The sequence below is a fragment of the Lepidochelys olivacea genome, assembly GCF_965140295.1.
Source record: "Lepidochelys olivacea isolate rLepOli2 genome assembly, chromosome: 9".
NCBI lineage: Eukaryota > Metazoa > Chordata > Testudines > Cheloniidae > Lepidochelys > Lepidochelys olivacea.
In genome coordinates, this window is record NC_140419.1 from 23,252,046 (window position 1) to 23,277,308 (window position 25,263).

The following is a 25,263-nucleotide window of genomic DNA, read 5'->3' on the forward strand; positions in this document are numbered from 1 at the left end:
GAAGACAATGGAGCGGTCTGGACTGTTACTGAAACTCCTTATACAGGATGTGTTACCATGTTACAGATCCAACAAAACCTGTGCAAGACACCATCCTTCCCCCACCAAACCACCAAGAAATCTATAGGGTCTGAGTCTTATTCACTCACGTAGGTTTATATTGGTGTAATTCCACTGACAAACATGGAGTTTCTCCAATTAACACTAGTGCGAGATCAGAATTAGGGCCTAAATTCTATCTGAGCGTTATTCTAAAGCCACTTGTATTGAGCAACCAGCTTTTGTCAGTCCCTTCAATAACCATATCACCCTGTATTCCTGTAGAGAGATTTTTGACCTAAATTCAGGAAACTCTTATGACCTTTACATTGATAAATCTGGGTCTATGTAAGCTATTTGTTAAAAAAAAAAAAAGGGATCCTCTGATAAGAGGACAAAATGAGGGCCACAAATATATGGAAAATAAGTGACAATTACCCAGTTTTTACTTTCTCAAATATATCCTTATTACTTTTATGAGGGGGTTTATCTGTTTGTGGCAAAGGAAGATCCTGCTAGAACATTTATTTTACTGGATTACAAAGGAATAAGCAACGTGTGGGGCACTTTTAAAGGCCAAATCCAGTTGATCTTATTCACAAGAGTACTCCAGCTGAGAATAGCTACATACATGAGCCGGGCAAGCAGGATTTGATTCTATGAGGTTTAGTGTGCATGGAGCTAGATGCATCTGTTTTGTGTCTATGTGCACCTGGCAAATCCTTGAAATTGTATTTGTTTACAATAGTTATTTAAAAATAACCATCTTCGCTATCTTTTTGTGAATGCGAATGCAAAGCACGTCACTACAGTTCCATTCTGTGTCTGGATAACCAGAACAAGGTGCCAGGAACATTGTCCCAAAACGCTTTCTTGCTTTTGAGCTTCACACCCCATCCCCACCCCATGGCCTGTTAACTTGAAATCTGCAGAGAATGTTGTAAGCATAGCAGGGGTTGCAGTGGTCAGGGATGAACAAATGTGCATGTGAAAATCAAACGTTTCAGAGTAGCAGCCGTGTTAAGTCTGTATCCGCAAAAAGAAAAGGAGTACTTGTGGCACCTTAGAGACTAACAAATTTATTAGAGCATAAGCTTTCGCGAGCTATGATGAAGTAAGCTGTAGCTCACGAAAGCTTATGCTTAAATAAATTTGTTAGTCTCTAAGGTGCCACAAGTTTTTGGATTTGTGCTGGAAATGGCCCACCTTGATTATCATGCACATTGTAGGGAGAGTGGTCACTTTTGATAAGCTATTACCAGCTGGAGAGTGAGTTTGTGTGTGTGGTTTTTGGAGGGGGGTGAGGGAGTGAGAGAACCTGGATTTGTGCTGGAAATGACCCACCTTGATTATCATACACATTGTGAAGAGAGTGGTCACTTTGGATGGGCTATTACCAGCAGGAGAGTGAGTTTGTGTGTGTGTGTGGGGGGGGGGGGGGGCAGAGGGTGAGAAAACCTGGATTTGTGCTGGAAATGGCCCAACTTGATGATCACTTTAGATAAGCTATTACCAGCAGGACAATGGGGTGGGAGGGGGTATTGTTTCATGGTCTCTGTGTGTATATAATGTCTACTGCAGTTTCCACGGTATGCATCCGATGAAGTGAGCTGTAGCTCACAAAAGCTCATGCTCAAATAAATTGGTTAGTCTCTAAGGTGCCACAAGTACTCCTTTTCTTATTGCTAATGAGTGACTTATAGAAGCAAAGGGATCTGTTTGGGAACATCCTTTAAGGACACATTTTCATTCTATTGGATAAGAATTCTTCCACCTGATGCCCATCAAGCTGTGTAAATTTAGTCTTCTGAATTGGGATCCTAGAAGATTCAAAATTGAGGCACAATAGTCATAGTATTGTATTTTCCCAAGTAACAAAATAAAATAATTACCATATCACCATTTTAATACAAGTGCTTTAAAACAAAAAATTCAAAGACAAATTATTATTATAATTAAACAGATTTTTTTTGCTAATGAATGGAATTTGTATGTGACCATTTCAGCCGTGATCGCCAGGTAACTTCTGAATGTATCATAAAGGAAGGAGCTTTTAATAAAGATTAGGTCCTGATACAGTCTGAATTCATCTATTCACCCTGGAGGTGTTGAGTCACTGAGGTTACAGAGCTTTGCAGGAGAAAGAGTTTGTCGGAAGATTGTGAAAAGCTGCTAATTAACACTCAGGAGGAGGCAAGTCAGCTCTTGGCCTTGCCCTTTTTCACGGGAAGTTGTCCTGTTGCTTCTAGGTATTTGTGAATTAGGTCTTCTTGAATACTAGGTAAACATGGCTGGTATCTACTGTATTCCATTGTATATTCACCCTTTCCCTGAAGGGAGGGAAAAAAATCAAAGTTAGGGACACTGTAAACACACACATACTTGACAGTTAGATTGCACAATGTTCTGCAAAGCAATATACAGTAATAACTGCCAGTAAAGCATGAAGAGCCACGCAATGAAGCGTTCTGTAATGTAAGTCCAGATTTATTTCACATACAGTATATTTGTCTTGGAAAGCAGCCGAGACAAATAGTTTTATAACAACCAACTGACCATCACTGGGTTATAATTTTGCTTCCTCTTTTTTTGGAAAAGACTGATGCTGGTGTTAATAATGACCCACTCAGCACCTCACAGGTAGAAGTACCTGCATGCAACAGAATGTTGAGCTGCTATTTGTGAGTGATTTATGTACAGAAAATCTCACTTGGGAAGAGTACTCTAGTAATTAAGTCAACATACAGTCTTAAAAATTCATATTGTTAAAGATGGAGATCTTGCTTGCTGAAGTGCTGCTTTCAAAGATCTCCATTACCTGCACAGAAATTCAAAATGGGCAACACGTATTGGACTTGGAAAGTAGCTTCTATGCCCAAGCTTTTCCATTCTGACAGACACTAAGAAGAGTGTTAAATTCATGCCTTATATTATCACTTAAGATTAGGGAAGACATTTTTTTCCCAAAGCATGTGAAAATCATTAGCCTGCAATGACATAGCAAGTATTTAGGAGGTATCAAAATTTAGATTTTCATTTTCAGTGTATCAATATTTATTATTTGTCTTTTGTAGAAGACATAACTAAAAGCCCACCCATCTATAAACACATTTTAAATATGGAGGTGACCTCCTGTTTAACGTATCTTCCTGTCTCCCACCAAACATGCATTTATACAGCAACACCTGCTGGGGGCAATGACTCCAGCTACGTAGACAATGTAGGTTTCTGCACAAAATACTAGTGCTCTGGGGTTCAAAAGTGGCAGTATTATTCTCCTCAATTCTCACTTGCCCTGCCTTGACAACTGTCTCCCCGCCCTTTCCCCATATTCCCCCTTCTTGATACCCTGCATCATGGGCATAGAGTGGAATTGGGAGCAATACTCTATTAGCTCTATTTAAAAAAAAAACATTTTTTTGGACCATGCTTAAGCACTTCCAGAATAAGGATGGACTTATACACATGCATAAATCCCATGGACTTCAATGGAATAGGGATGCTTTCTTGAACCAGGGCCATCAGAACTTAATTGGGAGAAAAAATGGCAGAATTCTCCAAATTTCAGTCCTGCCAATACTGTTCCATTAACTGTTTGTTCCAAGTACTCTCCATTCCTTTCTAAAAGAAAAAAGTACCCTAGAAAGATTAGGCTTCTCATTCAGAATGTATGAAATATGTTGCTTTGATTCCTTCAGTACTCTATGGTACCCCTACCTGACTCTCTTCCTCAAAGGAGACAATACCTGTACATTTACTGTATATTCTAATCAGCTGAAAACTATGGGCCAGAGTCTCGGGTGGTATAAATTACATAGCTCCACTGACTTCAAAATAACTGTTGTTGTTGTTACATCAGCTGAAGATCTGGCCCTTTATTTCAACCATCCAACAATACCAACATTTTTTGCTTAGAAGAGAGAAATTTCCATCCCCTAGAACTCCACGAATCTGCAGTTTGAATATCAGCCAATTTGTAAACATTTAAAGTTTCTAAAATCATTAATTATTATTGTTAAAAGAACGTAATGCTTACAGGAAGTTTACATGCAATGAAACTCTGGCAAGAACATAGCAGCCTTGGATGATAACTATTTTAAGTACAAATGCATTATACAAGGATCTAGTCTTTCACGTCCTTTCTAAACTTCTCAACAGACATTGCTTCTAAGAGTTACTGGTACTATTAATTACTGGCATACAATTGCCAGCAGGTTGTATTGTTTTCTGTGGAAACTACCATCAACCCAGACAGACCAATGGGCACAGGCCTTTCTAAATTTGGTTACTCTGGGGAGGTCTCCCCTTTTAGAAGACCTGGCTTCAGTTGAATCTGGAGCCCTTCTCCAGAATGGTGTCAAGTTAGATATTGCCATGATATGCCACAGTGTACATGATGTGTAACTCTTTTTGGACCTTCACAGTGAACTGGACACCCTAGGGGACTGGCTGTTTGTATGGCTAAGCCATTCCCCTTCTAGCCCGATGGGAGGCAGTGCAATTTGCTTCCATCTCTGTACCTTTTTCCATGAATGAAACTCCCCCCATTCTATTCTTCTATGCCTCTACCGGTCTTAATTCAAACTACTTAAGAGTCATAAATATCAGGGTTGGAAGGGACCTCAGGAGGTCATCTAGTCCAACCCCTTCCTCAAAGCAGGACCAATCCCCTATTTCTGCCCCAGATCCCTAAATGGCTCCCTCAGGGATTGAACTCACAACCCTGGGTTTAGCAGGCCAATGCTCAAACCACTGGGCTATCCCTCCTCAGGGATTGAACTCACAACCCTGGGTTTAGCAGGCCAATGCTCAAACCACTGGGCTATCCCTCCCCCTACCCCAAAAGTCCTTCTTCTTTGTTGCCCTAATAGTAATTGAAAAACCCAACTATACTATCAAAATGTGCGTGTGCTCAACTGTAGATCACTTTGCCATAACCCACATCTTCCTTTTCTCCATCCCCTCTCTACCAATTATTATTCTCACTCACAATTGTTGTGTCTAATATTAAATTAATAATTTATTGCAGGCATCTTTGACCCATTTTTGTCCTAAAGTGTCTAACATCTGTACAGCTTCTGACTGCTGTAGAAATTAATAAAATTGAGTACTCTTGAATAAACTACATTAGCGATGCACATGTTTATATTATGACTCTACTCCCTATTTGGATTCTCTTTTCTACTGTTGCTGTCACCATTGTGACCCACTGATAAACACAACTTCAGATGCTTATTTCTGCAAATCCAATATTCTTCAATAAAAAGTATGCAGAGTTTATTTGCTGACTTACCTCTGTGAAGGATCTCAGTTCTGTGGCGTATCCAAACATATTATTCAGTGGCACCTGAAATCCAATTGAAATTGTATTATACATGTTATTCTTGTGCAATCAAGAAATTTTTCAATGTAATTTTGAATTAAAGGCTCCATTCTCCTAATCTTTACTATGACATCAAAAAAGCCAGTTGGTAACACTTTAAAAATTATGCTTTGCATTTAGTATTGATTTTCTTATATGGTTTTATAAATGGTGTTTATTTCAAAGCATTTATTTTCATTATGCTCAGCAGGAAAACAAGGACTTTCTCAGTTTAAGGACATCTCAGCTAGCTTAATGGCACAACCTCAGTATGCTGTAGTACCACACAAGAGGTCCCAGTTGGAAATATCTCTGGGCTGCAGGTTTTAACCACAGTTTCTGTAATAGCACTGAGAAGGTTCGTCCTTGGCTGTAGTTGCATTTAAACCATGTTCAGCAGTGATTTGGCTGCACATGTTACTGACACTCACTGTCAGCAATGGATTATTTTTCCTTAGGTAGGCAAAGCTATAGATGGAGATAAAGTACTGCCACGGTGGTTAAAAAATGTTTTTTGGGGGGTAAGGGATGAAAATGAATGACCAGGCAGCCAGAGATAAGGAGTTGTGCTGAGGTATTTTAACCTCCTACAACTGTTCAGAAATAAATTTAACCTGAACTAGCAAGACAATTAAATGAAAAAAAGGGACACTAATCAGCTTGAAAAAAATCTCATTTGTCTGTAAATCTGCAATTGTTACTTGTAACAACACTACAGGTTACTATAACTGGAAGAAGTTAGAGGAAGAAATATTTCTTCTACTTTTTAGGTAGTTTACTCTGTGCTTCTTCCAGGACTTTGTGTATAATTTGGTTTCATTGCTTCCACTGTATAGTTAGTTGGTCAGACCCTTCTCCTGGCTGAAAAGACCTTTGTAAACAACAGAGGAGAGGAAAAATCCTTTTAAAAACAAACAAAATAATAAAAAAAGACGTCTGGACATATTATTTAAAGTGTGCTCTACTAGAAAACTTAATTATTAGTTTTAAAAAGTAGAGCGTGTCCCTTTCAGTGAAGAGCTTTTCATCTATACCTCTCAATGCACAAAGCAGGGGAAGTATCAATATCCTTGTTTTTAAGATGGGACTGCTGGGCATAGAGAGTTACCCAAGATCATATAATGGCAGGGCAGGTAACAGAACTCAGGTCTCCCAAGTCCCAGTCTAATGCTTTATCCACTGCATGAAACTGCTTTGCTAAAATAGCGGAGACTTACAATAGGTTTAATAGTACAGTTCTACATGTTGCTATACAATGACATTTAACTTCTTCCACCAGGTCACACTTATCCCTCGGATGTGGTTTACTTATCAGACTAATATGGGCAAATTTGGAGCTCAGAAAAAGCAGCCATAGACTTAATAATAATGCAGGAGAGGAAACGAGAAATTGCTTCTGTTCATAACATAATTGCCTAAATATTAAAATAAAGTTTCTTGTAAATCAGCTTTAGGTCTGTCATTGAAAGGGGAAACAGGTTTAGGCACATTGAACAGCACATACATCAGCATACAGAGTGAAATAGCCATCTACTCCATCTTGTCCTGTGATCACTCCATGACGACGATTAACTCCCGCAATCACAGCTCCTTGGAATTCATTTGGTGCTACAATTTCCACAGACATAATGGGCTCAAGTATACACAGAGTTGCATTTTCCATAGCTGGATAAAAAGGAAGATGAAGTAGAATAGTCACATCCTTATGTTTCCCTCATCCATACATATTACACAGTCTTCAAAAATGATCTAACTCAGGCATGCAAAATTATATTCAACCACTAGCCCACCGGACCTGATCCAAAGCCCATTGAAATCAATGCAAGTTTTTCAAAGTGCTTTGGATAAGGCCAAAAGTGACAGGCAAGTGTGTCCATTTCCCATTATAATCATCATGACAGTAAAGGGTGAGAAAACAGATATTGCACCTGGGCTTGAAGATTTCCATGGCAGTTTTGAAAGGTAACACTTAGCTATAAGTTATACTTGTGCATGGACCATCATAGGAACTAGTGGAGAATCCTGGCTGTGATGACTTGATATTCATAATATTCTGGCGCACAGCAATGTCAAGGGCTTATATGATTAATGTTAAGTGTATTTCTTACATTACTGGAGAAGAATGTCTTGAATTCCAACCTCCCTCAGTGAGGACTTGCACTCTTTATATCATAGATTTTAAGGCCAGAAGGGGTCATTATGATAATCTTGTCCAGTGGTGCCCAAACTTTTCCTCTCACGCCCTCCCCTTATCAGTAATGGAATGTGTCCGCGCCCCGCCCCCCAGGCCAGGAGCAGAGTCATAGCTGGGGCCTGGGAGTGGAGCCAGAGCCGGAGCCAGGGGATGATGCCGCAGCTAGGGCCAGGAGCTGAGCCACAACCTGGAGCTGCAGCCAGGGCCAGGGGCCAAGCCGCAGCCACAGGCCAGGAGCGGGGCTGTGGCAGAGGGCCAGCAGCGGAACTGGGGGGATCACAACTGCAGCTGGGGCTGGAGAGGGGCTGGGGGCAGAGCAGGGCCGTGTAGTACTCCCTCCCCACCCCCTGTCTTACTCTTACAGGTGTCTATGATTACGGAAGGGGTGGTTCCCACAAAGATCTATGAAAAAAGGGTCCATTGTCTCTTTCCTACAGCTTCAGGAGTGAGGTCACATTCCTCAGATAACTGTTTGGAATTTCTACAAATCTTACACATCCATTATTCAACACAGGTTACATTTGGCTGACTGCCTCTGAATAGGAAAGGTGTATGAGTAGGGAAGCAAGCAAGGAGCATAAAAATGAAATCAATAGCTTAATTTGGTTTGAACAAAGATTCAATTATGAACATGTAAAACAGCACATCTTCAAAGATACCTTGTTTGAGGGCCCCTTCTCCTGCTCGGATGAAAGAGAATTCATTAGAATCCACCATGTGATGTGCACCATCTTCTAGGACAAACCGGACTCCAGAAATCTTGTGACCTATCAGAGGACCCTTTTCACATGCTTCATAGAATCCCTGTGGAGAAGTGTCTCAAAGTTAGCAATTTTCACCCCAAAATATAGCTTTAAAAAAGGATAATGTTAATGGTAGTGTGTAAGGAACAGTAAACTCCCTCCAGAGACTAAGCATCAAGTCTTTTGCTAAGAGAAAGAAAGCTTCACAGCAAGTATAATCCTAAACTAATTCCAGTCCTATTACTTGACAAGAAGAAAAAACAAGACCCAAAAACATAATACAGTAAAGGAAAGAATGTTTCTCCCTCAGAAGAGTTTGAAAGCTCTTTACTGGCATTTTCTTAGACTTTGGTTTGCTCTCACGTTGGAAGACGGAACAGGTGAGGAATTCAGGGCAAGCTTTATTTTTTTAAAATAATCTATTTATGTTTTTATAAGATTTCCCACGATTGTGGTATCTGAAGTATCATCCTGAATAGAAAGAGAATGGCTTGACGAGGCACACTATCAGTAAAGATGTCACCTTCATTTTTGATAGCATCCTTTTTTTTTTTTTTCTTGGCAGTGGTTGGCCAAAATCCTTCTTTTGTTGTGCGACTGAAGTTAGGGGTGCAAAACAGAAGTGTCCAAGAATGATCTCTTTGCATAATCAACAAGAGATTCAGAAATACAGCAACATAAAATGGTACAGCAGTGCTATGATGGAGACATTGCCATTAACATGCTAATATTAAAAGTTATATGTACTAAACTATACAGCCACATAAAAACAGACATACACAGTGGAGAAATTTGGGAAATTATTCAGGAAATTTAACTTAGCTGGAGTTTCCTGCACAAAAAGATCTCAGATATATCACACACACTACATTTTTTCAGAATTTGCTGCTGGTTAGACATAGCCAAAAGCAGATACATTCAGGAAAGGGGTTGTTCAAAAACCAGTCTCAATGGAAGTAGGATTGTTTTATTAAAACATTTGAAAAACAACTTGTTCTTTTTTGTTTGTTTCTTGTCTTACATTGAATCTCACATGCCAAAGATGAGGAAACTGATCTGTTTACATTGTCTTTAGTAATATAAGTAACAAGACCTTCTCAATTACATAGAAAACTGGAAATCTTAGGAATTGGGCAAAACACAGCAAAATCACTTTTAGGCTTTGATCCTGCCTGAACTTGAATCAACAGTAAAACTCTCATTCCCTCCAATGGGGCAAGATTGGTCTCCTCAGGGATGACAACAGGAGGAAGGTAAGAATTGTGCAATTGTTATGTCATAAATACAAAATATTAGAAAATATTCGTCACCTTTTCAACAGCAGGTATAAACTGCTTTGGGATGTTTGTTCCAATAGTTCTGTCTTCAAACTCCAACTGCGTGTAGTTCTCTGGATCCAGAGGCTGTAGACACCCTATTACTTTACCATACTGGCCTGCCCCACCAGACTGTCTCTTGTGAGTATAGTCAAACCTAAAAAGACAAAGCACTGTGTTATCTATCATAGAAGCTATGCTCTAGTCAGAATTCCAAAGGAATATGTCCCTTTACTGATATTTTGCCTTATCCTATTTAGTTATGCATAATCAAAATGGCTACACATTTCTATTAATCATTGAAACAATAGCCAAAAATATTCAAGGACCCACATGAGAGTAAAAACAGACAGGATTCTACTTTATAGGTCACTGCAGTCCAAATGCTCCAAAATAGTCTATATTAAAAACAAAACATAGCTGACAGACACCCATATGGGATATTAGCATGAAAATCAGAACCCTTTTGCGGCCCCAAATTCATTTTCTTTCGCTGTCTAATCTCCACTTGAAGTCATAATCCTCAACTGTGACATTAGTTTTTTTGGATGCAAAAACTGGGTTGTCAATAAATGTCTGAGATGTTCAGATAGGTAAAGAAAACCTTGACAGGATTAACTGGTTAGACAGTTGTCATGCAAATGACACTTATAACAGAGAATGAAGAAAAATATAGACATTTCTGTGAAACAGAAATTCGAATTTTTCATAAAGCACTAGCTGTTTAAGCATGGATGATCCAGGCAGTCCCTCATGCTAACAAGGATGCACTGGTGGGGCTTCTAGTGGCAGAATAAGCTCCAAAAGTGAATTTGCCTAATAAAATGTATTAACAAGAAAGCCTGTAACAGCAGAGACTGGATTTATGAAACAGGCACTCAAGGGGAAGCTGACACAGGGCTGATCACAGACGTGCCTAGTCCCACTACTAGAAGCCCACGCTGTCAGTGTTCACTTTAGGGGCAGTATTTGCGAAGAAGGATTGTGATGTATAGCGTCTCACACACACACACACCCCTTCCAGCCTCCCGCATCAGCCTGCCCCAGCTGCTGCGGCTCCTCACCCCTCCTCCGCAAAAGCGAAAGTAGAACACAGCTGCTCCCGTTGCCCCGAAACAAGGCGCCTGACCCGCAGTGCCCAGTGCTGCACATGCAGCAGCCGGGCCCCTCAGCGCGGAGGCTGCAGCGGCCGCTTCCGGCTTTCGCGGGAGCGGCAGCTGAAGGGATCGTACACTCGCAACCTCTGCGCCGGCCTCAGCCTTCCCGCTTGTGCTAGCGAGTCAAGCGCCCTGCTCCATGGAGATCCCCCCGACCCACTACCCGGCGACCAGAGCGGCCGCCGTAGCCGTCAACTACATCAACTACCAGCACGGCAGCCCCAGTAAGATTTTTATGGTGCAGAAGGTGACCAAAGCCAGCAGGGAGGTGAGTGTGTGAGGAGGGGCTGGCTAGAAACTCCCTGGCACATGAACTAGACCGAATTAGTCCGGGTCTGGAAAGCTGGATACAGCCCAGCGCATTTAGGGCATGTAGGGCGGAGCTAGCCTAGTTTCCGTGCCGCCTGTGGTGTAAGGAATTGCTCCAGAGCCACTCCCCACTCCTCTGCTCAGTGCTGATTTAGTGCCGATACAGAGCCTGGGCAGGGAGAGGCCTGTTTCCCACCCCGGCGGAGTCCCGTAGCAGCGTCACGCTCCTACCAGAGATGTTCCTTTGCAGAAGTGCTGTAACTGAGCATTTACCAGCCGGCAGCAACTATGCTACCAAATAGCCATATTATAGTCTCCTTTAGTCTTTCTTGTCTGTCAGGACATTAAAATATATCTTTAAATCACATAGACTTAATCTTCTAATGTTAAAATATTGATCCCACATAAGACCAAGTTTTAACCCAGGAGGATTTAGGCTAAGTTATGGTTCTCTGCTATGGCTTAAAAAAAAAAAAAGTGTCTACACAGGTAAAACTACTGTTACCCTGGCTCCTGCTTTTATCCTGAGTATTGCTGGAAATGGCCCAACTTGATTATCATACACATTGTAAGGAGAGTGATCACTTTAGATAAGCTATTACCAGCAGGAGAGTGGGGTGGGAGGAGGTATTGGTTCATGGTCTCTGTGTATATAATGTCTTCTGCAGTTTCCACAGTATGCATCCGATGCAGTGAGCTGTAGCTCACGAAAGCTCATGCTCAAATAAATTGGTTAGTCTCTAAGGTGCCACAAGTACTCCTTTTCTTTTTGCTGTATTTGGTGTTTTGCCTAAAGCCTCAGTTCCTGGAGTCACACAGTTCTCAGCTTTCATTAAAAAAAAATAACATAGCCCTCATGGTTGCAAAGAAAAGCCTGGAAACATAAGCCATTACTACCACCACAAGACAAATAAAAAGAATGCCAAATTTATAATTTAAGATCTCATGGATTTCAGTAAGGCTTGGCTCAGGATTTTTCAATGCTTGGCATTGTCAGTACTGAAAATAAGCCAAGCTATTGTCCTGTTTGGGTCACAACAATGAAGAGGGCCTAAGAATTTAGGAGACTTGGTTTCAAGTTCTCCACTGAGATCAGCTCCCCTATCCATTCTACCTGTCACCATAAAGCACTGACAAATGATTAAGTCATTGTTCAAGAGTTTCTTCCTGCCATACAGAAATTCTGTAGCTCTCCTCAATCCAGAAAGGATCATTGTTGATACCTGTAGTTATTCCAGGTCTGGCTCCACAAGTAACAGAACCGTGGATTCTTTCCAGATTGAATTGCATTAACCCTTAATTTGCCTTACTCTCTCTCATTTTCAATTCAACTCTGCTCTTTAGGAGACTACTATGCATGGATGAAAGTCACCTTTGAGACTGTGCCTTTAGTAACTTGAGTTACAGATTAATTTACATATCAATAACCAAAACTGCTGCTTTATGCTGCACAAACATCTATTTGATAAGTAGGCTGAATTGTCTACTGGATTGAGCACATCAGGAAGCCAGGAGCTCCCAAATTCCAATCCTGACTCTTGATAACGATGTTGCCTTGGACAAGTGACTTGACTAACACTGAAACAATTCTCCACAAGCGTGTAGTGAGGATTAGTCACTGTTTGTGCATTTTGAAAAATGGACCACAATATAAATGCTAAGTATTAATAAACCTGTTTGTCACAGCTTTGAGCTTTTTCTTCATTGTTCTTACAGATAATAGTTGGGACAGATCTGCTCAAATGTCCCACACACCAGTTGCTCAAAGATGTCTTAAGTGGCCTTGCCCCCACTACTGGCACAGTCTGAAGAATAAGAATTAGCTTGTGCCCATTTTCTTTTTTGTAGTTCTGAAGTATGGAGATAAAGCTATTTTTACATCTGCACTGCCCTCTCCCCAGACAATGTCCTTTTATATCAGATCAAAGCAGCAGAGAAAGCATAAATAACCTGGTGGTGATAACTTCTTGCAAAGATTGTTCTCCAGTTCAACACTTCCTGTACTATACCATTTATTGTGCTGAGATACCTGGTTACAATGTGATTAAAACAGGGTTTAGTCTTGCAGTGTAGGTAAGAATGAACTATGTTCCAACCTGTGCAGCAGCCTTGCTAGTGCCCAAGGAGGTAGCACAGTTCAGGTACATGGTTTTATTCCACCTATAATGCTAGTATGAAACATGTTTAACACAGTTGAGGAGAGGGAAAGGACTGCTGTGTAGTAACTATGCCCCCAACACTTCTGCTACTGTACTGATGGGATTTTAGGCTCTCTCTGTATTGGCCAAGGAATCAGTTACCATCTTTCCACCAAGAACCTCATTTAAGCATGCTTCGCTGGAAAGATAGTGTCATGGTTACGATCAGAACAGCTGGGACTCTCTCAGCACAGAGCTGTCCTTGATTGAGACTGTACCATGTTCCAGAACACAAACAGCTTAGACTTGAGGATAAGTATGATATTCTGTAGTGTTTTCATTTTACAGCTCAAATACTTTAAGACTATATACAGTTCTTAATTCCTGGAGGGTGAAAGTCACCCAATGCACGTGGTCCTCACAAGGCAATTATTTATAATACTGTAGTGCTTAAGAGCAGTGAGAATGGGTTTTATGTGACAGATAGGACCTCTGAACTGGATGTATTTAACCCAATAGGACTTTAACTAAGCTGGACCATGGATAACTAACCAGATGTGACATCAGGAACGATGGTGCTGTGTATTAAATGACTTAGCTTTAAGTCTGGTCACATGTACACAAAAGATAAGCGTTAAATATGTACTGTACAGAGTGGTACTGTGCATTGTCATACTTCACAGGAATAACCTGAACAATCTCCATCAGGTACAGAAATAAGGAGGATTAAAGACAGAACAGTTTAACTTTTAAAAAAATATTTCCTCACTTTAGGACATTCCTGATGTTGGGCACAAATACCACCTTAAATTTTCAATAGAAGATCTCCTCCTCAAGGTGAGTTCTGCTTTATATACTTGAATTGTGGATTCTTTAGGGCAAGAATCATCTTTTAATTTATACATGTAGACAGCACGTAGATTAATGGAGCGCTGCTCTCTGTTGGGGCTTCTAGCCAGTACCAGTAAATAATCATTTGAAAGTGATCTGGTTGTAAAATTGGAGCACCATACACAAATTTCAGAGCTCCCTTCATTGCTAATGAGGCCATAGGACTGGATTTAACCAAAATACGAAACAGCCAGTTTTTGCACCATGAAAGCCCTGAAAAGTCACTTTTTGCTGTACAATACCATGGTATGGCAATTGGTTGAGAAAGGCAATTAGCATATTAAAAACAAGGATGCCTTAGTGTCAGCCACTGTGAGTTAGATAACATCTTCAAATTGCAGACCTCATTTGAATAGATTTCTCTAGCTAAATAACAAGCAAAATACTGTGTCAAATTGATATAAAAGGGAAAGCACCATCACTAAATATATAGCTTTGACATGTTCTATATAAACTACACAGAAAGTTTGTGAATATATTTTAAGGGTAATTATGATTTTGACCCTGCTTTAATCTTAATGTCTGCACAGCCTCACACACATCAGACTTGCAGAAAAAATAGCTAATACATAAAACAATAAAATAGATGCATTGTGGAGTTTTCTACATATTAACTGTCTATTTTACTTTATTAAAATGGATTAAATCCATATAACTATTTCTGTAACAGGACAACGCCATTAACTGCACTGCTGAAATTCTTTATCTTCTGGGCAACCAACGTACTGCACCACAAGTGCATTTTACAGTGGAAGGAGAACTTGGGAAGAACACAAATGAAGCAGATAACAAATTTTACAACAGAATCAAGAGCCTTCAAGAACCGTTGGTTGCACAAAATATTCCAGGTATGAAGATGGGGTGGGGGAAGGATTTTGGCAGAAACGTTCACTTCCTTCATTCAAACTCTAGTGTCAAGCATAGCAGCAGCAAGCATTCATTTGTTTTGCATGTGCTGAGATTGACTCATTTTTTTTTTTAAATTCCTCTTTCCCTGAATACTTATTAGGCTAGTTGCTTTGCTTTAAAAACGTATGGCTCATTACTGTTGTTAACCATTACAGTAGCTGCTAGAGGCCCCAACTGAGACCAGGCCATCATTGTGCAAAGCTCTGTACTTAAACACTGGAATAGATAATCCCTGTTCTGAACAGTTTACCATCTAAATAGAAAAGGGTAGAAGGAGAAACAGACCTTGCTCAAGGTCACACAGCAGATGTGCAGTAGAGCAAAGAATAGAACCCAGGTCTCCTGCCTCCTAGTCCAGTATCCTATCCACTAGGGTGAGATTGAATGAGTTTCAAATTGTCAGATTTTCACACATTTAATACAGATTATTTGCTTTGGTTCTCAGACAATTATGGCAACATGTCACCAGAAATGGAGCCCATCAGCCATCTAGCCCGGGTGGCCTGTGGTTATATAATATGGCAGAACTCAACTGAAAACACATTGTACAATTTGGTTCATATCAGAGATGTCAGGCAGGTGGTAAGTAATGCACCTATCAATGCACTGGGATGATGATGATAATTAGGAATAAATTCAGAGAAGCTGCTATGTAAGGATACTCCATTGTTAAAACTATAGATTGCTGGAGGATAAGTAGAAACATATACATTCAGATTTAAGGTCTACAGTGGAACAGATTCTGTGAATCTGATAGATTTGGACAATATCAAGATTTTAAATGGGTTCTTTGCTCACCATTCACAAAATTGTGTAGACAATTTCCTACCCTGATTAGGGTATAAGATAGCAGTCTTATATGTACATATTGACTGACCTATTCCTTATTTTCTCTATCCTTTGCACCTCAAAGTTGATATGCATTTACATATCAATACCTAAAAAAAATTCAGGACACTGAACATAACAGGACAGCTTGCTCTCTCTAGGTATGCCACAATCATCATGGCATTAGTACCAAGGTGTTTCTGGAATTTAATATTCAGTGTCCCAATTTTTGAATTCATGCATATGCATGTGATCGCATGTTTTTTCGACCCTGTTACTGGAGTACTCATACAATGGATGCAATTAGATATCACTATCAAAGAGTGCATCAATAAAGAAGCAAACCTGCCCACTCCTAATCCCCCCAAATAGCTAGTATGTCAAAGGACATGCTCCAGGCAGAAAATTGAACTGCTTTATGGCACAGGCCAACCTACACCTATGATCCATACCCCTCATATGAAAAGCATACCTCTAGGATTGAGTCAAAGCAAAAGTAATTAAAAAGATTTCTATTTTAAACCATTCCTATGAATTTCTTGGTCTGTTGCACTTTTAACCAGTAAATATTTTTTCTGCTCTAGCAAAACAATGCACCTGCTCGATGACTGGAATATTCTCCTAGATCTTCTCTTCATTAATTTAATTTTGCTCCATTTCTCATACAGTTTCTTGGTACTTACACTATTGCAAGTTTATTAGTTATAAGTCTTTTGACATTTTATCTCTGGTCTAGTCACTTCATTTGATTGGGGTTTCTATTACTTTTCTTTCCTTCCCTTCATTTATATTCTCTGTAGGTCCAATTTACAGTTGTCTTACATCTGCACAATATCAAAATACTCTCCTTTATCTTTCAGTCTACACTACAGTATCACAGTCAGTCACAGTAATAGTGTTTGACATCTCTATACTATTTGAGTTTGGACAAATAGCAATGGGCTTCATCTCAATTCCAATAAGATCAAAATCCATCTATGTTTGTACTGGTTTGTAACACTCAAGTCTTCAACCATTGTTAATTTACCTAAAAGGATATTCAAAGAAGGGATCAAGTCTCAGTTTAATTCTTAATTTAATATCACCAAATATTATTTTTAACCTTGCTCTTGCTATATTTGCTTTTATTAATTTCTGTACATTTCATTTCACTAAAGCACATGCGTCTTAAAAGAATACTCAAGCAGCCCATACCTTGAAAGAGTTATATAGTTGGGAAATGCTTTCTGAATTCTTCTCTTTTAAAACTATATAATTGAAAGAGGGCCATTATTAATATGATTCATATTATAATTACTTCTGCTGCAGAAGCAGCCATCCAGCTCGTTAAAGCAGTACATTATTAGCTAGTTAATGTTCACAGGATTATATGGTATAGTGATCACTGATTAAGTTTGACAAGAAAATAAAATGCAGGAAAAGCAAGGTGATGGTCCCTAAGGGAAGGGCCAAAACATGTAGATGTTATTTCATGTTTTATCCTTATTACTCTGATTGCCCATTGAAAGTCTCTCCTTACTGAATTGATCTTGATGTGCCATAAGCCATTTAGAAGTACATGACCTGTGGCTGCCAAAACAAATTATAGCTTTTCAAGTTAGTCAAAAGTAATCCATCTGCCACAGCCAAAAGACCCTGGGGATTTCTTACCAGAAAGAGACTTCACTCAATTTGTCTGAGTATACGTTTCCTTAGGAAAACCATAGATGGTATTTAGGCAAGTGGAAATCTGTTGACTCCCTGCTTCTATTGTCTGCTTGCTGAGAAGAAATATGGTTTCTTTTTTGCAATTACTGCGAGACAACTTAAAATTCAAACACATTAATCCTGGACACTGAAATGCAGAATAGGACCTGACATTCAGAATAACCACAACTGGCATATCATTTAGGATCACGCTGTTGTACAATGGTCCCTTAGTTGTTTAGACTACATTTTCAAAGCCCAGCCTTGGATATTCAATATGTCCAATTAACTCAGCTGAGGTTGTATGTGCGAAAGGAATGCAGTCACAAACTCACTTTGGGAATGAAAAACTGTGACAGAATGGGGATAAAGACTAATCACCTGAGCATCATCACTTCAGTGATGTTTGTATCATTCTGGGAACAGAATTTGTTAATTAGTTTTTCTCCCTCTGATGGCTGACTTGGAGCAGGAGTGGATTATGTGTGGATTTTAACAACTGTCTGCAACAGATAAGTTTTAGAACAGGGAAAAGCAGACACTATATAACACTTAAATTAGATTAAATTTCAGATCTGTGCTGTGTTCCCTTCATACAGAGATAAGAAATTACTGGCAAATTATCAGGTTTCACTTTATCCTTAGACCTTAGTCTGTTTTTGTGTATTCTGCTGTCCACACCCATCTCTTATAACATGTTACCATGGTGAGACTTCCTGCAGTGCCTGGCATATCTTACCCTATTAACATAATTTCATTTACAAGTTATTTTCCTTGTTAGCACACCTTACAGACTTGAGATCTTGAAATCAGTGGGATTTGTGCTCCTAACGCATTTAGGCGCTTTTCATAGAATCATAGAATCATAGAATATCAGGGTTGGAAGGGACCCCAGAAGGTCATCTAGTCCAACCCCCTGCTCAAAGTAGGACCAATTCCCAGTTAAATCATCCCAGCCAGGGCTTTGTCAAGCCTGACCTTAAAAACCTCTAAGGAAGGAGATTCTACCACCTCCCTAGGTAATGCATTCCAGTGTTTCACCACCCTCATAGTGAAAAAGTTTTTCCTAATATCCAATCTAACCCTCCCCCACTGCAACTTGAGACCATTACTCCTCGTTCTGTCATCTGCTACCATTGAGAACAGTCTAGAGCCATCCTCTTTGGAACCCCCTTTCAGGTAGTTGAAAGCAGCTATCAAATCCCCCCTCATTCTTCTCTTCTGCAGGCTAAACAATCCCAGCTCCCTCAGCCTCTCCTCATAAGTCATGTGTTCCAGTCCCCTAATCATTTTTGTTGCCCTTCGCTGGACTCTCTCCAATTTATCCACATCCTTCTTGAAGTGTGGGGCCCAAAACTGGACACAGTACTCCAGATGAGGCCTCACCAATGTCGAATAGAGGGGAACGATCACGTCCCTCGATCTGCTCGCTATGCCCCTACTTATACATCCCAAAATGCCATTGGCCTTCTTGGCAACAAGGGCACACTGCTGACTCATATCCAGCTTCTCGTCCACTGTCACCCCTAGGTCCTTTTCCGCAGAACTGCTGCCTAGCCATTCGGTCCCTAGTCTGTAGCTGTGCATTGGGTTCTTCCGTCCTAAGTGCAGGACCCTGCACTTATCCTTATTGAACCTCATCAGATTCCTTTTGGCCCAATCTTCCAATTGGTCTAGGTCCTTCTGTATCCTATCCCTCCCCTCCAGCGTATCTACCACTCCTCCCAGTTTAGTATCATCCGCAAATTTGCTGAGAGTGCAATCCACACCATCCTCCAGATCATTTATGAAGATATTGAATAAAACTGGCCCCAGGACCGACCCTTGGGGCACTCCACTTGATACCGGCTGCCAACTAGACATGGAGCCATTGATCACTACCCGTTGAGCCCGACAATCTAGCCAGCTTTCTACCCACCTTATAGTGCATTCATCCAGCCCATACTTCCTTAACTTGGTGACAAGAATACTATGGGAGACCGTGTCAAAAGCTTTGCTAAAGTCAAGAAACAATACATCCACTGCTTTCCCTTCATCCACAGAACCAGTAATCTCATCATAAAAGGCGATTAGATTAGTCAGGCATGACCTTCCCTTGGTGAATCCATGCTGGCTGTTCCTGATCACTTTCCTCTCATGCAAGTGCTTCAGGATTGATTCTTTGAGGACCTGCTCCATGATTTTTCCAGGGACTGAGGTGAGGCTGACTGGCCTGTAGTTCCCAGGATCTTCCTTCTTCCCTTTTTTAAAGATTGGCTTTTGAAAAGTCCCACTCTATTCACCACTATTAGGTGTAAAAATGCATCTGTACAGAAGGAGTAATAAAGAGACCGGAGCCCTACTGTCTCTTCTTGCAAGCAGAAGAGATCCTTATTGAGTGTGTGGAATGCCAACACCGAAGTATCATTTCCCTCTTCCTTGGAAACCTGCAGAAATGCATGTGCTGTAGGGTCTTAGAGGCTGATGACAGGCCACAGGAGCAGCCGTGAGGGAGTTCCCTTTCGCACAGATCCCTGGAGTTGGGAGGCTACACCCCCATGCTTCCTCTAACCTCTTCAACTAAGGGAACAATTTTTTCATATCTCTGCATGGTGAAGTTCAAACACCTATACCCAACATTTATGCAAGAGGATACAATTTCTCTGAATTCTAACACCTTTCAGATTAGATCTGGCCTTGAAATATTCATATATTATGGACATAGTGATTAACGGCCCCAGTTGACTGGACCATGGCACATGCAAACATTTGTTACGCTTGAAACAAGATGTATGGTAAAAATGTTTAGTATCAACAGAAACAGAACTTCTATGGGATTCCATCCAGCATAGTGTTCTCCCATCCAAGATTACATTATGAACAGCAATATCTGTGGGTTGGAGGACTAATCCAACTGATTGCAACTGCTAGTTTCCCAAATCAGGTATTTTTATAGCAAGATTTGCTTTCCCTAAAATATGTACTAGCTTCTGCTGCTTACCATTTCCATGTCACTTTGGATTTTCTTAAATGACCAATTGCTCAACTTTGCTTCTTCTTCCAAACCCTAAATTATTCACAGTCAAAAAAATCTAAACACAACCAAAGGAAAGAGTCTCTATAGCAACATAAGTAAATGGAAAATGAGTCAACACTAAAAAAGTTAAGTTGTTTTGGAAAATAAACCCAATATTTCCCCTGAAAGAGAACATTAGTCATGCCTGACTTTATAAACAGAGCTGTTTGAGCAATCAGTGTGGCGTTAAACTTTTTGTTCTGCCTTTCAGATGTTATTCTGTTGTTAAATGAAGTACAGCATAGAGCAAAACTATGTTTCATCTGTTTTATTCATTACTCTTTTGTAATATTTTGGGCATTTTATTGCTGCCAAGTACAACTAAATGACTGTTTTATTAATGAAAAGGTAACAAAATCTCAGTCCTTATTGTCTTGTCTTTACGTGGTTCTAGAAAAGAAACGATGATTACTTGGAATTTGACTACACTGTCCTACTTCATGATTTTGTGTCACAGGTAAAAGTTTTATCATCAAGCAAAAGGGAAAATAACATTACTACCTATGAATTGTCTTTCTAGAACCCTCCACATTAGACAGACTGACAGTGACGTGTTCCCCCTTTGCCCTGGTGGTTGGACCAGTAGATTGGCTGCATGACAGGGCTAGACCACTCTTTCCACTCTGTATTCTCCAGAGTACTCTGCCTCGATTTGTATGCAGGTAGCAGACCAAGGGTCTCTGCTTATGTCAGGGCTTCAGGGATCTTAAATTCTTTGGTTATAATTCTAATTGACTACAAAAACTAAAGAGAAAAGGGTGAAATTCCTGGGCCTTTCCTGTGAGGTGGAGGAGGTTCTTTGAGCAGCTGCTCTCAGATCTCTCCATCAAGGGCAAATTATTGCTAGGGTGGACCCCTTCCCCTTTCTGGCCATGTTTGAAGGAGCCAAAAACATCCTAATCTGCTTTAACACCCTCACAAGGACCAAAATGCTCATGTGTTGGAGCAATTTGGGCACAGAACAAGATGACCAGAGACATGAGGGAGAGGCTAGGAGGAATGAAAGCAGTGTACCCAACCAGCATAAGGGCAAGGTCCACAAAGAGCTTTTGGATCAGGCCATGGAGCTACCCTCCACACTGGGCATGGCACTGGCAGCAGCACCTTAGGTTCCCAAAATGGCACCATCTTACACCTGGCACCATCTTACTACACAGTACTCTGTCCCAGGTAAATCTTTTTTTACAAAGAAAATAATTTGCATTTGATTTAGGGAAAAAGTTTTAGACTCAAAGCTTTAGATACTGCAATTCAGTATTAAATCATACACAGATAACAAGAGATTCCCCTCTCATTACAAATATTACTGTTCAGACACCCACTGCATCTCCATTAATATTTGCATCGCGTGTACATACCATACTTCAGTCATCTGTGGGGAGGGAAGGTCCTGAAAAGAATTAGCCAACTAACTGCAGTACAAAGCACAGTTTTTGTTTCTTTTGCAGTCCTGCACTTGTTTTTGTTTCTTAAACAGCAATTGGTATTCTAGTTCAGTATTGTTCTAAGAAAATTTCAAGTCTTCTCCAGTATGTTATGTATTTTTTTATTCACAGGAAATTATTCCTTGGCAAATGCAAGTTCTTTGGCATCCACAGCATGGAGTTAAAGTAATAAAGAACAGCTGTCAGCCAAAACATGCAGAGCAGGACTAGAAGCATATCTAGATGGCAATAATAGATGCTCAGAAGCTATGGTGACGGAGAAGTCATATAAGCAGGCAGCTGTATAGATAGACTAAGAGATGAACAATAGCCTCACTCACTCAGTGAAACCCTCTATTCCTACCATGTGTATTTACTTAATGCCCAACTAAATCAAAATAAGTGTTATGTATTTCTTCTCTGTAGTGTAAATGTTGTGATGAAGGTATAATAAAATGTCTCAGTGCTTGGCTAATTTGGTGTATTATGCTGGATAGAGAAAATACTTACAGTACAGGTGCTGTTATGCTCTCTCTAAAGGCAACTTTAGGCTTTCCCATGGTACAAAGACAAGCATATTCTTTTTCCATTCGCTGCAGAGAAATCAGAAAAAATTCAGGACTGTTCCTGTCAGTGACAATGTCTTTGATCACAGTCATTAAAGTAGTCTGAAAAAACAAACTGCGTGTCACTGTCATTCTGATATAATCCTGGTTTAGGAACAGTAATTTCTGAACTACAAGTGTTCCGCAATACAGGTAACAGCAACATTCTTATTCAGATTTAAGCTGTACAAGATTTTTTATATTCTTTAAAATGCCAGCTCCATTTATTGTTATATAAAATTGTTAAAGGGACACTATCATCTTGAAATACCATACTTTTTTTTCAAGTCAAAACTAGTTTTAAGGGAATAACCCCATACAGACTCCAGATGTTCCTGCCAATTAGTTTTACAACCCATTTTCCTTTGATAACTCTTAGAGCTTTTTCTTCTTTCTGTTGCTAAACAGGGGAAACTGACTATGGTGACATTCACTGTAAACAAAAGGCTGTCAAATGTACAAAATGAGGAAATAGGGAAGAAAGTGCTCTTCTGAAATTTTAATTATAGGAATCTTAGGTGGTGTTTGTACTAACAGGTAAAAAATTTCAGACCAAAGTCTGATTTTTAAGATGATAGAAAGCCTTCAACTAAAACTATTAACGCCAATAAAAGATTACTAAGAAATGTACAAATATCTATATCTAGACATTTATTAAATGCTGAGCTTAAGCAGCCAATAATTATTTACATTAATATTTTAGTGCTTTTCATTCTGGAGATCCAAAAATCCTTTATGAACTGTGGCCCCCACCCTCCACTGGATCTAAACAAGTGGAATCGTGCACTTTTGCAGAGCACTGGTAGTACAGCTGGTCAGGAATTTTTCAATGAAACGTTTTTTCATTGGAAAATGCCAATTCATCAAAATGGATGTTTTCACAGGAAAAGGTCAGTTTTGACGATACTTTCATCAAGGTTTCTCAAATCCAGGATGGGTGTGATTGGAACTGTCACCCAGAATGTGAAAAAGACCTTGGTTCAAATCCCTGCTCTGCCTAATTCACGCCATGAATTTAGACTTATGCCCAAGTCATCCCAGGTGACTGCCCCAACTACTAGGCTACTGGCTGCTGACTTTTTTTTTGGCAACACATGTCAAAAGATGTGTTTCATCCCAATGTGCAGTGGGAAATCTTTGAAATCTCAAAACAGCTTTCCACCCAAACTCTTCCTGTTAGCACCACACAAGCATAGTGATTCACAACTGCAGAATCAGGGCCTCTATTTTGTGATTACTTAGCCCACCTACAAGAAAGATTGCTGCAGATGTTTTTAAAAGTGCACAGCAACACTACACAATATTCTAGGGCAGAACATAAAGAGCAATACTTTCCCCAGCCAAGACTCAACTGCATGCGTCTCAGATTCAGTTTTTATAATCACCTGAGCATAGATTTCCAAGTGCAGCTCTCCCATTCCAGAAACAATGGTCTCTTTGCTCTCATTGTCAAAGTGGACTCTAAAGGTAGGATCTTCTCTTGTAAACCGGTTCAGGCCTTTTGAAAATTTATCTAGGTCATTCTAAAAAAAAAAAATTACACACATGCAAAATAAATTAACCACTTTATTCAACATTCTATAAACAGCAAATGATAGAAAGGTCTGAAAAGTTCATCTTAACTAGCTAGCACTGTTTCCTCCCAATAAGAGGTCTATGGATTTGCCATCCCAAACAGATCCATAAACTTACAATCAGGTTCATTCTCCAAACTCTTGCAAGTGTGCCTGCATGTGCCATACCACAAAGCAGGAACACCTCTAGAGTAGGAAAAGAGGTCATGACTGGGGCAGCGTTAGCTAACCCCAATCTTTTTCTTCATGAACGTGCAGGTTATCACCTTTTACCTTGATTTAGCGGATAGCCTTTTCTTAATGTAGATAAATCCCTACAGTTAATCAGGGCCAGCTAACATTTAATTCATATGTTAAACAATTTGAGTTGCAAATAAATGTTGATAAATGCATCAGATAACATGTTTTAAGACACCACTCATTTTCACAGCATAGACAAATCCAGAGTGTTTCCCTCAATAAACTGCAAAATGACAAAAGTAGAATGATAGGGGAGGGGAACTCAGACAGAAAGTTTTATATTATTGGCTTTAAATTTGATTGACAGGCTCTTACCTTGTTGGAAGGCTTCATGGCTACTGAAATGACAGGTTCAGGGACATGAATCGATTCCTGTAGTAGTTAAAAAGGAACAGTTACCAAATAAACAAGTTTCAGTACAGCTGGCAATGCAATTATAGCAGAAAACTGAAGTTTTGGTCTCAGGGACTATGCGTTCCGAACAAAAGTGACTATTTTTATAACATGGTTTTGTTCAGATTTACATCTAACATGGTAAAAGTAGGGATACAAAATACTAAATGGTTAACTGGTAAGCATTAGTCTTCCTGGTTAACCAACCCTAACCGTTAACCTCCAGCCCCGTCCTAGCTGCGCTGGCCGGAGCAGCCCCAGCTACAGCAGCCCTAGCCCCTCTCCCTTTAATCAGTGAAGCGGTTAAACAATATAATTTTAATCATTTAAACGTTTAACTTTTTAAACAGGTATTCATATCCCTAGGTAAAAGTTAAATTAAAATAATGTTATGTTCTTA

At 39.9% G+C, this 25,263-nt stretch overlaps 2 protein-coding genes across 2 annotated transcripts in view; one reads left to right on the forward strand and one right to left on the reverse strand.

Annotated features, from left to right (window-relative positions):
• Positions 1 to 1,924: 1,924 nt before the first annotated feature.
• GFM1 (G elongation factor mitochondrial 1) overlaps positions 1,925 to 25,263 on the reverse strand; it is a 41,564-nt gene continuing 18,225 nt past the window's right edge. Inside the window, exons 11-18 of the mRNA XM_084639001.1 lie at positions 24,786 to 24,842; positions 24,042 to 24,179; positions 22,562 to 22,644; positions 9,649 to 9,811; positions 8,255 to 8,399; positions 6,906 to 7,066; positions 5,333 to 5,386; positions 1,925 to 2,369 (exon numbers count right to left, since the gene is read on the reverse strand). Of these exons, the coding sequence (XP_084495127.1) occupies positions 2,238 to 2,369; positions 5,333 to 5,386; positions 6,906 to 7,066; positions 8,255 to 8,399; positions 9,649 to 9,811; positions 22,562 to 22,644; positions 24,042 to 24,179; positions 24,786 to 24,842 (933 nt within the window). The 3' untranslated portion in view covers positions 1,925 to 2,237. The remainder of the gene's footprint in view (positions 2,370 to 5,332; positions 5,387 to 6,905; positions 7,067 to 8,254; positions 8,400 to 9,648; positions 9,812 to 22,561; positions 22,645 to 24,041; positions 24,180 to 24,785; positions 24,843 to 25,263) is intronic.
• On the forward strand, positions 10,260 to 22,526 carry LXN (latexin). The gene is made up of 6 exons (XM_084639002.1): positions 10,260 to 11,079; positions 14,033 to 14,095; positions 14,820 to 14,997; positions 15,504 to 15,640; positions 21,022 to 21,084; positions 22,184 to 22,526. Exons 1-6 carry the CDS (start codon positions 10,951 to 10,953, stop codon positions 22,280 to 22,282), a joined length of 669 nt encoding a protein of 222 aa, XP_084495128.1. The 5' UTR covers positions 10,260 to 10,950; the 3' UTR covers positions 22,283 to 22,526.

Bases quoted from the DNA above. Each gene is read 5' to 3' on its own strand.
- LXN (XM_084639002.1), top strand. From the start codon at position 10,951: ATGGAGATCCCCCCGACCCACTACCCGGCGACCAGAGCGGCCGCCGTA. The intron at 14,096-14,819 runs GTGAGTTCTGCT...TTTCTGTAACAG, and splicing joins TAGAAGATCTCCTCCTCAAG to GACAACGCCATTAACTGCAC. The intron at 14,998-15,503 runs GTATGAAGATGG...TTTGGTTCTCAG, and splicing joins GGTTGCACAAAATATTCCAG to ACAATTATGGCAACATGTCA.